Source organism: Candoia aspera, chromosome 1 (assembly GCF_035149785.1).
Source record: "Candoia aspera isolate rCanAsp1 chromosome 1, rCanAsp1.hap2, whole genome shotgun sequence".
Classification (NCBI taxonomy): domain Eukaryota; kingdom Metazoa; phylum Chordata; class Lepidosauria; order Squamata; family Boidae; genus Candoia; species Candoia aspera.
In genome coordinates this window covers 98,704,267-98,718,785 of record NC_086153.1, presented here as the reverse complement: position 1 = coordinate 98,718,785, position 14,519 = coordinate 98,704,267, and the positions used below count along the sequence as shown (strand labels likewise).

Here is a 14,519-nt window from a genome sequence, read left to right as displayed (position 1 = left end):
CTACATACACAGTAGCTTCAGTTTTTGTGTGTTTAAAATAGCTTTAAAGAAGTGGAGACACGTAGCTCTGAAATACATGGGTATAAAGAACAATTGAATGAATGTCATAGCTAGGCATCTGGCACTTTGCTCTAAACAAATTATGCATGCAGTGAACCTGTGAGGACAGTTGGGCTTCTATTAGCCAGAATGGGCAATCAAAACAATTTAATTTTTGTGCCCTTTTTTTCAATAAGAATGAATTTCCACCGTTTATTAAAAGCTCAAGTTTCATTGGCAAACTGTTTAGGAGGATTGTGAGTAAAGGTTTTACACTGTCATAGCACCTGCAAAGTGACCTTAAAAACTAAAGTATATGTTAATGATGCACACTTAGCTTTAATTTCTAAGAAAGACTTCGTAGTGTTAAAAACTAAGTACGTGGTACAGGGCTATATTATTTATATTAAATTATTTAAAGTGTAGTATGTGACATATGACAACCATTTTGGTCTAGTGGTTAAGGTGCTGGACTTCAGGTGGGGAAACCCAAGTTTTCTTCCTGCCACAGACTTAGAAGGCGGGTGACTTTGGGCCAAGTCATTCACTGTCAGCCCTAGAAAGAAGGCAAACCGCTTCCAAAAATCATGCCAAGAACACTGGACTTGTCCATGTAGTCATCAGGAATCAAGACTGCTGTGAAGGCACAAAGCAAATCTGCCATACAGTTAAACCACTGTTGCAACTGCCTACATTGTAGGCTAAATAAAAACATTACCCTATTCTATCAATTATATTCAGTTAGAATACAAGAGGTGGCATCCAATGCTGCATGGCATACTTTTTGTCCTCTCTATAGAATCAACTGGAGATCCAACATGTAGTACCAGGCACTTTTAACTTACTTCCATCAAGAAGTTGCTACATGTTTTCTTGAAGGTCAACGAAGCAACCTGACTTAATTCCTCTAAAAATATATTGAGACCATAGTCACATTGTTATAACGGATCAAATAGCCAAGATAAACCAGGTTGAGGTCTCCATCCATGCAATTCTTACAGCTTCATTAAACTAACCCCAAAGGTGCATCTTAAGAGATATCAAGATTAAATAGCCAATATGAATGTTTATTGATAGCTACAGCATATACACTTCAAGTGACTAAGCAGTAATTGCATTTAGGTTCAATTTCATCAGCCTTTCTGTGTATTACAATGAACTGAATAAATTTTAACAATTAGGAACACTCAGGAATTTGGAGAAAATACCTGCAGTTGAAATCGAACTGGAGAAATCAAGTTGGAGCAATGTGTAGATGTAGTTACAGTTCAAACAAACAAAAACCAGAAGCTGAATATTTTTCAAGCACTTTGCAAAGTAGAACCAATAGCTTCTAAGTATATAGTCCTAAGAATTTGCACTTGTAAAGACTGCCTGCGTTGCACCCGACCGGACTAGTAACAAGATGAAATAAAGTTACTTAAAAGTTATTTAATATCCTGTGCAGAAAAAACATGGCATCACTGTAGATATCAGCTGCAATAATGCAAATGTTTTTAAGAATATTAATACCTGTCAATACATCCAGCTGTTATTAAAATGAGTCTAATTTTTTCTTACTTGCAAACTAACAATCACTAAGCCAGAAAGATTACTGTTCCTGTTTTTGATGCTTTATCAGCATTTCCTATGTTATTTTACAGTTACTAGCAGTGAGGGACTTGAGACCCTTAGGCCTCAGTTTGAATTGCTTTCAAGCAGCCTAATACCACCTTTAAATACTTAAAGGGTTTTTTTTAATTCAGTGGATACAAAAATAACTTCAATAACATGCATTATTAATAGAACTAACACTGCATTCCACTTCAAACACAATGTGTACAAAATGCAACTATTTTTCATGGGTAGAAAATTCAAGATTTTCCATCCATTTTAAGTAAAACTATGACTGCTTCAGATTCTTTTAATATAAGTCCTGTAGTTAAACTAAACATCATGTAGAGAGGCACACTCTTTAGGCAAGGAGCAAATAATTGGTTTCTTAGGTGCTTGTGTGACAACTTTATCAACCTCTAAACAGAATGGCTTTTAGGGTAGAATTTTGAAAAGGAGAAACTTCCGTGAAAATAGATTCTGAATTATAAATGCAGTCTAACTGTATTGACTATGTCTGCTTCGTTCTTCTCACTGGAAAATTAAAGTCAGTCCCTCTTTTTGCACAACACGTTTTCAAAGTAGGGGCAGGGATCACCCAACAAACTAATGCCTTTAAACTGGTTGCTTCAACTATTTTAACAAATATACTGTATAGTGATTACTAACTTCTAGTCCTCCCTTGTTCAACCAATTCAATCAATCAATCAATCACCCAATTCAGTGCAAGGACTGCACTGCACATTCTAGTAACACTGCAGGTGACTCTTTAAACTGGTCTGGTCCCTCTAAGAAGAAGAACATTCTATCCTACTTTTAATTTTCTCCCCGAATCACTGATACGGGTTCCTCCCATTTTGGCACAGTCCTCACATAAAGCAGATGCAGATGAAACGACTATCTCTCAATGTGTTCAAAAATACAAAAAGAAAAAAAATCCCATTGTGTGGAAATTAGGGTGCATCCCCATTTTAAAATAACAGACACAATAAAGATAACAGACACAAAGATGAGCAAATTAAATGCTTCTCCTCTAAGATTATAATCTAAGATCCTCTCTCTGCATGTCCGCCTCTTAAACAGATCCCATCGAGTATCAGAACTGCCCTTGAAATAAAGGTGTCAAGGGAGAAATAAATGGCGATCCATTTTGCTTTTAAAGGTCAGATACCTCACTTCTATAAAATCAGAGAATTCTTTAATTAAAACACTACCGGTGCTACTTGCTGGACTTTCACCCCATGCAAGTAACACATCAAACAGTTAGATTTTGCATGTGCTTGCAATAGCACTTTCGCAGCTCATTACACCTTACACTAGGTAAGTGTAAGGTGCTCCGCAAACACTTTGACTGCTAACAACTGCTGGTGGAACACAGCAATCTTCCTATTTTGTTTCCCGCTTGCCTTTTGTTAAGTAAAGCCTATGGAACTGCTGTCGCCACTTCTAGTTTGGCCCTGAATTTAGCAGCAATCATATTCAAGCTAAAGTAGGAAACAGTCATTGAAATGGCAAGATAACCTGATTTAAACTTACCATGCATAATACACAGGATGAACTACACTAATAGTAAGTGCACAAACACATATTTACAATTATTTCTTAATACAGCGTAGCATTAGCATCAAATAAGCAACAAAACAATAAAAGCCTTCAGAAAAGTTGCTTGGCTTAGTCAAATTCGCGGTTTGTTAAAACAAGCGGAGCTACCAGAGTCCACACATACAGGACGATACCGATCCAGCTGGAAGAAATCTTCACCCAGACAGATGGCCATTTACTGGTCATTGATGCAGAGGCAGGGTCAGGACTGAAAAAAAGGGGAAATTAATGTGGAAAGGGCTTCCGGATTCACTTGTGAGAACAAGGTAATCACTTTCAAAAGAGAATTCACTTAGTTTGCAGATATTCCCCTCTACCACTTGTCAGGGATTGGTCCAATTCTCCCTTATTCAACCCCCACCACACTGATTCTCAGAGGAAGATTGGGGTGGGGCTGGGCAGCAGAGAAAACTGATGGGGAATGGACTAGAATAGTGTGCAGAAATCAAAAGCTCTCTGCCTATTCTATATGCAGAGTTCTGGATCCAATTCTGAAGTCCAGTACTTGATCTGCTGCCTCATTTCAAGTTTCATAAATGAAAAGCACTTTCAAAACAAAGAGTAGTGGGGATATGTCAAAAAAATGTAAATGGCACAAAAAAGTTGTATTTTCCCAATTTTTTATAAATCTACATACCTGTACCAATTGGTTAATGTCATCATGATGTAAAGTGAAGCAAGAAAAAGCATGAAGTGAAAGAAAGAATAACTGTAAGTAACTCCATCTTTCTCATTGTCAACAGCACGGTGTAAATCATCTCCATCGTCAAGAGAGCTTTCACTCCGAGGAAGACCATCTTCTATCAGCGTTGACTCATCACTGGTCAGTGTAAGTTTGTTTACTTGGCTGTTATTAGATGTTCGGATACTGCAAATGGAAAAGTGGGTAGTCACTAAAAATCCAGCCGATGTAGAGGTTTTCTTTTTTTTTTTTTGTAAAGAACTTTATTAATTTTCAGAATATATTTAAAATACAAAATGTAGAATATAGAAAAGACAGAATACAGAACTAAAGAAAAAAGACAAACTATAAAAGTGCAGAACAGAGAACAGAAACAGAAAGTGACTTCTGACCTTCTCCAATACAGATATGAATACATTTGTAAATATAATCTCTTACCGTTAGTTAAACCTTAGTAATGTTATTTCTATCAAGTCAAACCATTTAATCATTAAAACCCAAAATCAAAACTTCATTTTTCTGACACAAGCAAGTAGTCAAAAAGTGGTTGCCATGTAGAAACAAATCCAGAAAAACAGTATTTTCACTAAAAATCCAGCTGGTACAGAGTTTAACAGCTGAATATGGTAGAAGGGTTTTCTGAAAGTTCCACTCACCTTGAATAGAGAACACACAGTAAGAACAGAATGAGCCCAACAATCCCTTGGGCATCCCACCAGTGTACAAGCTGACCCTTGCTTGGAGGATTTGTCGAATTATATCCAATTAAGCTCAGCAAACTCGGATTGCACTGTCTGTCTAGATGGGTAAAGGCATAAAAAATTGACATTCTAAGCTATTAACAGAATATAAATTTCTCATTGAAATTGAATCTGTATTTAAAATAGACACAATACTTTATGTAAATAATGCACAAACGATAAAGAACCATGCTTATGAACAGCCTCCTACATATGCATTGTATGTAGACTTACATTATATATAAAGGAGGAGAATAAGGGAATGGTGTGCCAATTAAATTAGCCTCCATTATGAAATCTGGCTAGGTCAACCACGCTCATAAACATGCACAATACCTCAAGTATCTTTAAGAGCGGTAAACAAAAATGTTCTGCCAGAGCCATTTTTATTACAAAATTGTATAGAAAATATGTTTATAAAATCATTTAGTCTTTTTACCTGGCTCATTGGTCATTGCTGCCCAAGTAAGGTACATTGTATAAACTGTGATAACAGATGATTGCAACAAGCCAGATCTTGGTTGTGATTCCTATATGCAGAGAGAGAGAGAAGCAAAACAACCAACTAGAACTTTGAAAAAAGATTGCTTAAAATTTTTCAAGCATTCTCTAAATATTTGTTAAAAACTCATACCTGAATTTTGGGTAAAATTGACATTACAGATGCTCCAATACACAGCATCATGTTGACACTGATAAAGGCCTTATTTTCAGAACAGCCTACTGGATGAGTGTAGTAGATATAAAATAAGACAACTGCCACCAGAGACAGGAGATAATTTAGGGCTGTGGCAGACAGCAGTGCTGAAAAAAAAAAAAAACAAGAACAAAAGGGGATTCAGATTGCATTAGCATCCTTGAAGAAGGTTTTACTACTGGGCTGTTTTAAAAATAAAAGCTAAACTATGCTACTTTTGTAACTGCTAATTCCCCAGGGAATCTGGTACCTTCACATTTTTCCCATGATGGTTGGGAATTTTAAATGTAATACAGCTCAAAGACACCAGGCTGAGGAATGTTAGTCTGAAAGGGTTAGCAAAATGACATCGGATCTTCTTAAGTACTAATGCATACATTCAGCACATTGGCAACTGGCCTTTCACAAAAACTAGATCTACAAGAGGGGAGAATTCATACTGGGCAACTGGTATGTGGGAGGAAAGCTCTTGCACTATTTGGGGCTAAAATGCATTCCCACAATTCTCCTGTATCAGGTATCATAAGGATTGTGAAAAATGCAAAATCCTTATTTTAGGTTGGTGATGGGTATATATTATTATTTTGCAAGTAACTAGGATATAAAGGTAGAGCCAGTTTGCTGTAGTGGTTAAGGCATCAAGCTAGAAACCGGGAGACCATGAGTTCTAGTCCCACCTTAGGCACGAATCCAGCTTGGTGACCTTGGGCCAGTCACTCTCTCTCAGCCCTAAAAAGCAGGCAAGGGCAAACCACTTCTGAAATCTTGTCAAGAAAACTGTGGGGACTAGTCCAGGCAGTTGCCAAGAGTCAACACTGACTCAAAGGAACAACATAAAAAAAAGGATATGAAGATCAAGAGCACATTCTGAGCTCATAACTCCTAAAACTAAGATTATGGCTTCATACATTTCAGTTTAAGACCAAAGAAACCAACCTTGTCATATTTAACCACAAACTGTGACATACCTGCATACCAGCATCTTGAGTTTCCTTCCTCCATTTTCTCAACCCAAGATTCATTCCAAGAGTGGGCAAAATCAATAAGTAAAACCAGCTGAATAAGAATGAAGCAGAAGGCTCCAGCCATGCCTACATAAAACCATACTAAGAAAAATAATAGAAAACATATTAATTTTGCATTAGGATTATTTTTAGCACCAAATCATTATTACTGTTTGATTCAGAGCAATCAATGTACCTTTTTGTGGCTAAGAAATAGTTAAGTGTACCCCTCATGGACCTTAGGGAAAATACAAAATGGGACAGGAGGGGGAGGGAGAAGAGAGAGACAACAATTGTAGGAGGAACATGATACAAAGCAGTTACAAATATTTATAAGTAGCTTAATTAAGAATGAGAATAGGGGTTAGCCAAATGGGCTGTTCATCCATCAGCAAAACAGCACAGAACAGAAAAGTGATCAAATAAGGTTTCTATAGAGCCCAAGAAAGCCACAGGAAACTACTTTTGCTGAAATATTAGAGACTTTGTGCAATCTTACCGGTTGTAAAGGGTCCTTCTGGAATAAAAAATGCTCCCACTGTGATTGAAACTGCTGTGACAAACTTGAAAAACCAGAATCTGAAAGAATCACCATATACAATCTAAGTGACAGTAATACTTAACAACATTTTTAACCCAAAATAATTCTTGAATATTATAGTTTTATCAATTCCATTATATTTGATGCGACAGCAACAACACTGTTTATATAACTGGGGTAGAAAATGCTATAAGACTATAACCATCCACATGTAAATTCAGCAGGCAGCAGCGCAGTGGATGAAGTCTGCCCTTTATAACATATTCCTCTGATGAGCAATTTCAGCACAGAATCTCCCAAATAAAAAGACATTATATACTGTACCCTGGCTTATCCATGGCTTCAACAGGTAGAGAGTCATGAGTGTCAAACCTTATTTGCTGTTTCTCTACAAAAGGAACTTATCTATACAGTCATACTCCTAGAGAAAATGCCTACATCTACAAGGTACAGGATACACAATGTAAAATGTTATCTCTCTATTAGATTTATATCCTGACTTTTGTACAGGACCTCAAAGTGGTGGTACATAGTTCTCCCTCCTCCAATTTTTCCCCACAACCACCACCCTTGGGTTGGACTGAGAGAAGGTATGACTGACTCAAATCGTATGACTGAAGGTGGACTACTTTGAATGCTACAGTAATATATGCCCAGCACTAAAGATTTGGCTAGTTATTGGAAACAAACACTTGGTGCTGTGAAAATACAAGAATTACCATTCAGATTCAGACTAAGTGGCTTGGTCTTAAGTTCCCCATGGCAGCCAGGTGAACATCTCAACGACGCATACAAGCAATCATGCTGTAGAACAGGGTGAGCAATCCTTTCTGGATAGCAGCTGGACCTTCTGATGGACTGGTGGTTCACAGAAGGCTTATCAATCACCTAGTAAAATTACCTAAAGTATGGGGCCTATTTTTCAGTTGGGGAGGCAGGGAGAGACATATGGGAAGGCTCTGTTCTGTCACAGCCATTTTTATTTTGTTGTTTTAATCTGAGAATTGTACTGGCAAATTTAAATGGCATGATTTTGGCCTGTTTTCAAAGATTTTAAAATTGGGAATTGGAGCATTCCCATTTCCCATGCATTCCCCCCCTTTTTTTTTTTTTTTTTTGCTTTAGGTGCCAGGGAGCTGCCTGGGCTAGAAATTACTTGCCATGGTATAGGCTGATAGCAACCCCTTTCCTTTGTCCCATGAGTTTAAATTTATAGAAGCTCTTAGCCAAAATTATGGTTATAGCCATAATGCATAGCCATAATTCAGTAAGTGAAAAGCTAAAACTTGTTTTGTGTATCTTGAAACTTACATCACTGTCATGTTGAGTTCTAGTTTTTTTGAGAGTTTTTTTATTTATCCATTACAGAGCTAATATTTAATAAGTCATTTCATTTGGCCATTTTAGTCATCTGAATTCATAGACCAATAGGATGAGACTTACTGTCCTGTTGGAAGTGTTTTGCTTCTACCAAATTTATGTTGGATCATTATTGTGGGTTTTGAGTATGTTGTATCCTCTCATTTTTTTAAGTTTCTGTCTACTATGTCTAGCTGTGACATAGCAGCTTTCTCCAACCACATATTTTTGTTAGGATTGCAACTCTCCAACCAGCGTGATTCTGGAATCTGCAACCCAACATACCTGGAAAGCACCAAGTGAAACAAATACAGAGATACAAGTACATGTACACAAGCAGGTATTTCCTCCTTACCCATTGTGGACTGCTGCCCTTGGATCACTGCTGCTCTTTACCTTGATCATCAATAAGGAAAACAAGAGGAAGAACATAGCCATACCAAAGCATACACGATACACTGCTTTGTACCCTACTAGAACATCACAATTCACCTGGCCATCACAGAACCGAGGAATCTGTAACAAACAGCATAAAACTTATTAAAAGGTATTCATGAAGAATCCAAAATGTCTGTTTTGTAATAAGTAAGTATCAGTGACTATTTCATGTGTTCACTATAGGGCAAACTGGAGACCTTCCAAATAAATAGATTCATTCCACATATTTTACAATACAAAAACTGCACATCAGATAGATACTACATTGTTTTCAAAAACCATATATAGACACAGATTTGCAATCAGGTTCTGAAAATCAAGATATTTCCAGGAACTGAGTGCTTGCTTCAGCAGGGCTGTGATACTTTCGTTTTAATTTTTGCTGTTTAGCTTGAACATTCCAGACTCCTTCCTTATCATTCTAAACATAAGCTTTATTCTCCTAAGCCATTATGCAAGCATTATGGCCTTTACTATACTATCATAGACAATGACTCATGTTTGATCAATAGCATACAGAGCAAGAATTCTTCAGAAGAGGTAGATGCAAGACACCAGTGTTTGTACCAAAATAATTTTACCATACTTGTCTCAGTAATGAACTGACCTTCTTCAGTTGTTCTTCCATTCCTGGTATTAACATTACACATGCAACGCTCACTCCAAGAAGCAAGAAGAATGCATATATCAATCTTGTTATAGTGGAGTTATTTCCACTGGGACAACAACGACACAGTAGACAGGGGGCACTACCACACAAACATGGTATCTGATAAAAGAAAGAAGGAAGAAGACAAGGAGCAATATGGTTAAAGATCCCTGGTCACCGACTTAATTGTTTGCTTAATTGATTTCACAATATTTGAAAATAGCACCCCGTCAATTAACTATAATTTGTGACCAATAATCCTAAATCAGTCTTTCCCACCTAGAGCCATCTGGATGTGCTTCATAATATGGTGGCTGAGAGTTATGGGAAGTGTGGTCCAATATATCTGATAGGATAACCTTGCCCAGTTGGGTGCCTAAGATATTTCAATTTGTCATCTAGAGGAGATATGTTTATGTACTGGACATCTGAAATCTGAAGATGTTTATTGGGCTCTTAGAGCATTATGTCACAAGCAAGAAACAGCAGAGCTGATGTTGCAATATCAACCCTTATGCATTCCCATGACTGCCAGTTTATGTGGAAGGAAGAGACTACTCATAAAAAGCTCTTAATTGTTCTCCTCGCCAAAAGTACTGTTCACACCACAGTCAACAAAAAGTGGAATCTCAGTCACAGAGCAAGTACCACCTTCATGCACTACTGTTGGACTGTTTCAGTTCTTTTTTGTTTAAATTGGAGTTTATAAAGATGGGGATTATAGGCTGTTCAGAGTGCCTTTTAAGCCTTGTAAAATAAGTATTAAAAATAAGTATGTGTTTATTTTATGCTGGGTTTCAAAGATATAATCTGAATTACAAACTGTATATTCATATGTTGAAAAGAATGCTTTGGAGGAAAAACACATGGAAAGCCTTGATTATGTTTATTTTGTCTTAAACCTAAATTCAATTGAAATAATCCTGACTGCAAGCTATGTATAACCCCAAATCAACCTTTTACTCCATGACACTAATACTTCAATATTTGAATACAACATAGATATTACGTCTTAGTAAACATATTTGAGAGAATTTCCAGTCCAGGACAAACCCTCACCCTAAGTCAACCAATTTTTCAGGTATTAACAAAAACTGAAGGAACATTCTATTAAATTTCCTAGGTAAAGGTTTCCCTTGACATTAAGTCCAGTCGTGTCCGACTCTAGGGGGCGGTTCTCATCTCCGTTTCAAAGCCGAAGAGCCGGCGTTTGTCCATAGACACTTCCGTGGTCATGTGGCCGGCATGACTACACAGAACGCCGTTACCTGCCCGCCAAAGTGGTACCTATTAATCTACTCACATCTGCATGTTTTCGAACTGCTAGGTTGGCAGGAGCTATCCAGGCAAACAATTACTGTTCTAGGTTATTTTTGATATTTTTCACTTCCCCAATACCACACATCCTCTATAATTATTTAGTTTTAAGATATAAGTGGATGACTCTACTCAGTCTTTGTCAAAAAGTTATTGATTTAATTTTTCATTAACACCCCAATATACATACACATATTAGAGTGTGGTCACAGTGGGATGTATAAATTGTATTACAGAGTTGAGACTGAGGTGGATGTCCACTTCGGAGCCATTTCTCGCCTGAGGTTGTATCAAATGTCAGCCAAGAAAGAAAATGGAAATGGCCAGAAATTGTCCTGGAAGAGGTAAGACTTTTTTTTTTTAAGGAGAAGGCCTGCCTCAATAATCATCTATCATACCTGACAGTAGATTATGTTGCCAGACTATGTCGAGGACTGCAAAAAGACAGAGCACCGGTTATAACAGACCAAGGGCCTTACCACACAAGGACTCCACATCAATTCAAACAGTTCTAGTTGTCTGTGATCCAAAGACTCCACTGATCTGTTCCTAGCTCAGCTGTGGTATCTTCAAAACTGCAGTAAAACTCTTACTTTAAAAAAAAAATATATGCTGTTCCTTGTGGAGCTGGTACACTCACATACTGTTGGGGAAATTATATAAAATACGCTCTGTAGATTTTCATTTATTTCTTCTGTGTATATGACCAGACAAAATGCATGCAGCATGAAATAAAGACGAGGCCAGAAAATCCAAGCAGTTTCTCTTGTGAAGAGAGGATCGAGAAGATTTTTGTGATGGAAAGACCTGAGGGATTCAATGTATTCTATGATTTTTTACTCCTAGGTCTTTGCATTCTAAGGGCAATAGATTAGAAGATGAACATGTAATTGCTTTTAAATAGCTTCTGAAGGATATGGGAGTGGAACAGAAAATAGGCCAGAGGACTGAAGTGGGGACTCTGTAAGCATCTTGAAGATCCTGTGTACAGCATTATCTTAAAACTCTCATATAGGATCTGTGAATTGAGTACATCTGCCAGAGGTAACTTCTACCTACCTGTAAATTTGTACACTGAACTTGAATATTAAAGGGTATCATATGCTTTCTGTATCCCATTCCAAAGGAAAACAGGCCCAGCTACAAACTGCACTCAAGCACTACTAGTAAATAACCATTATCCGAACACACTAGAGCTAAAAAGTAGTATTGTATGAACGTTTTCAAAAGGACTTTAGGATAGTTTTCTCCTGTCATTCTAGCAACATCAGGCAAAGTAAAATTCGGGATCACGAAGGATGGGCAAGTAGGAACAAAGAAAACAAATGATGCCTCTAGGACACAAAGTGCAACAATCAGGAGACACCACGTGTTTCTTCCCCAGAAAACCCAGGGAAAAAGAAATGTCAAGGTACTGCAGTGAAGAATGACGCCGACTTCACCTACCTCTTCCTTTACTAGCAGAATGCCTTTGCACCGCACTAGAATTTTATTAGGATATTAGCCACGCTTGAAGAACGCTATTAAGTTCTACCTCGACGGTCTTATTCGGAGACGGAATGCAAAGAAAAATGGTATAATCCAATAATCGGGAAACACGGAAAATAAAGCCAAAAGAGCTTGTTTTATCTTAACAAAGAAAGGAGGGTAGGCGAGGATGAAGTTGGGGAGAGAGTCCAGCCCTGCAGCCCGCCTGCGCCTCTAGAGACAATGCTTGCCCGCCATCGCCGCCGCCGCCGCCCGCACCCCGAGCCCCACCGGCGCCGGGAGAGAAAAGAAAGAGGCGCCGCAACCCGGCACCTCCTTACCCAGCTGGACAAGGAGCACAAGCCCAGTACTGCCCCCATCTTGCTCCTCGCTCTGCGACGGCCCTTTAAAGATGGAGACGGCGAGACGGATCAGCAGGGGCTTGTTTACTCTCCTGCCCGTCTTTCTAGCAGCAGCAGCAGCAGCAGCAGCGATAGCGGCTGAGCGTCATTTCCAGGTCGACGGAGAAAGAGACGCCCTGTCGCCGCCTCTTCGGGCTCAGAGAGTTAATGTTTGAATTGAGAGAGAGGCGTTTATCTTCCGGGTTCTTGTTAACTGGCTTCCCCCTCCTTTCCCGCACCATCACTCCTTCATAGAGGAAGTGGAAGCTGCCTGCCTGTAGGAAAACGATGCAGAAATACAGGATCAGCCGCCTCCGCCGCGTGTCTCGGATAAAAGCAAAAAGGCGAGAATCTGCTTAAGGCATTGCAAAGCGTGGAGGACAAACGCAGTTGAACTCCCGCGTTGGGTGTGTGAGACGCCTGATAGAAGCGTCTGGATGTTAATCCGATGCTGCAAATTGAAGGAGCTTTGTGCGAGACACTTCGGGCTAGTAACCTATTCTCTACCCCGATGAGGATCTGAAAAAGTAGCTTGCCCGGCCTGGTAAGGGCAGGCTATTCGGTTATTCCCCAAATTGCATTATCATTGGAAATCGTAACACATGTTTGATTTTGCACTTTAAAGATGTGCCCTAAAGAACATCTGTTTAAAAACAAAAACACAACTTTTCTTTCTATTATCCACCCTCTCTTTCCCAGCACAAGTATAGGCTGTTGCTTAGTGGAAAGAGGAAGTGGAAAAAATAGAACAGTTTCTCTCTCTCTCTCTCTCTCTCTCTCTCTCTATCTATAGACATCAGAGTAACAGCCCTGTGTGGCGCAGAGTGGTAGGTGGCAGTATTGCAGCCGAAAACTCTCCCCATGACAGGAGTTCGATCCCAGCAGAAGCTGGATTCTCTGGTAGCTGGCTCAGGGTGACTCAGCCTTTCATCCTTCCGAGGTCGGTAAAAGGAAGACCCAGCTTGCTGGGGAATGTGACGGTTGAGGAAGGCAATGGCAAACCACCCCGCTATAGTCTGCCAAGAAAATGTCACAAAAGTGGCGTCCCCCTGAAGGGTTGGACATGACTCAGTGCTTGCACATGGGACCTTTCACATCAGACATCAGAGTAAGTTATTTTAATGACATATATAAAAAATAAGGCCATTTTTGTGCAAAGATGATGGCTTGGGATCCAGTGTACCTAAAGCAGCTTCAGGTTCTGTTCTTTTCAAACTATAAATCCATTGCAATGGCAGTGAAAAACAGATGGTTAGAAACAGGACTCAAGATGGTTTACACAGTACTCTCTTTGCTTTAAGAGATGCACATCACCAAATGCATGCAGACCTCAGCAAACTGGTTGATAAACAAGTTATCTCTTTGATCTCTTTTTTTAATCATAGAGCTTTATTAATTTTCAAGATATAATTAAAACACAAAATACAGAATATAGAACAGATAGAATACAAGTCTAAAAAAGAAACAAGAGAAACTAAAACAGTGCAAGAATAGACAGAAAAATGTATAAGACAGGTGGCTTCTGACCTTCTCCAGCACAGATATAAATCCCCTTGATCTCTTAATAGTGTGCACCATGGCTATGTTCATATAACGATTCTGCCTTTCATATTTAATTCTTCCTACTAGTTCTACCTGTTCTTTAGAAGGCAATCCCAAAGTTCTTTCTTCAAAGTGTCAAGCATCAGGAATTTGGTAGCACCTTTTCTGACTAACAAATTTTATTAAAAGGCATAAACTTTCATGAGCTGTAGTTCACTTCTGCAGAGAATGCAATTCTGCCCTACTTCCCAGAGGTCAGTATTGGACAAGAAATAAACTTTTGTTTCAATGACTGACTCACCAGCCTGAAACAGTTTTTTTTTTCATTCAAAGTATCAGTTTCAACAGACATCTGACCTCAGTATATCTACTCATTACTAAGGTGAAGCTGCGTGGGCATATTTCCCTATTTATATAAATGTTCACACAGAAACCACATTTCTAGCAA

General features: G+C 38.7%; 1 protein-coding gene across 1 annotated transcript; it reads right to left on the bottom strand.

Moving 5' to 3' along the window:
• Positions 1–1,085: 1,085 nt before the first annotated feature.
• Positions 1,086–12,631, bottom strand: SERINC1 (serine incorporator 1). The gene is made up of 10 exons (XM_063310537.1): positions 12,470–12,631; positions 9,303–9,464; positions 8,613–8,773; positions 6,857–6,936; positions 6,322–6,459; positions 5,291–5,460; positions 5,096–5,186; positions 4,573–4,714; positions 3,872–4,102; positions 1,086–3,442 (listed from the first exon to the last, which is right to left on the bottom strand). The coding sequence occupies exons 1-10, from the start codon at positions 12,506–12,508 to the stop codon at positions 3,304–3,306; spliced, it is 1,353 nt and encodes a 450-aa protein (XP_063166607.1). The 5' UTR covers positions 12,509–12,631; the 3' UTR covers positions 1,086–3,303.
• Positions 12,632–14,519: the final 1,888 nt, after the last annotated feature.

Bases quoted from the DNA above. Each gene is read 5' to 3' on its own strand.
- SERINC1 (XM_063310537.1), bottom strand. From the start codon at position 12,508: ATGGGGGCAGTACTGGGCTTGTGCTCCTTGTCCAGCTGG. The intron at 9,465-12,469 runs GTAAGGAGGTGC...TTCTTTTATCAG, and splicing joins TGTGCTCCTTGTCCAGCTGG to ATACCATGTTTGTGTGGTAG. The intron at 4,103-4,572 runs GTGAGTGGAACT...TTCCATTTGCAG, and splicing joins CTGTGTGTTCTCTATTCAAG to TATCCGAACATCTAATAACA.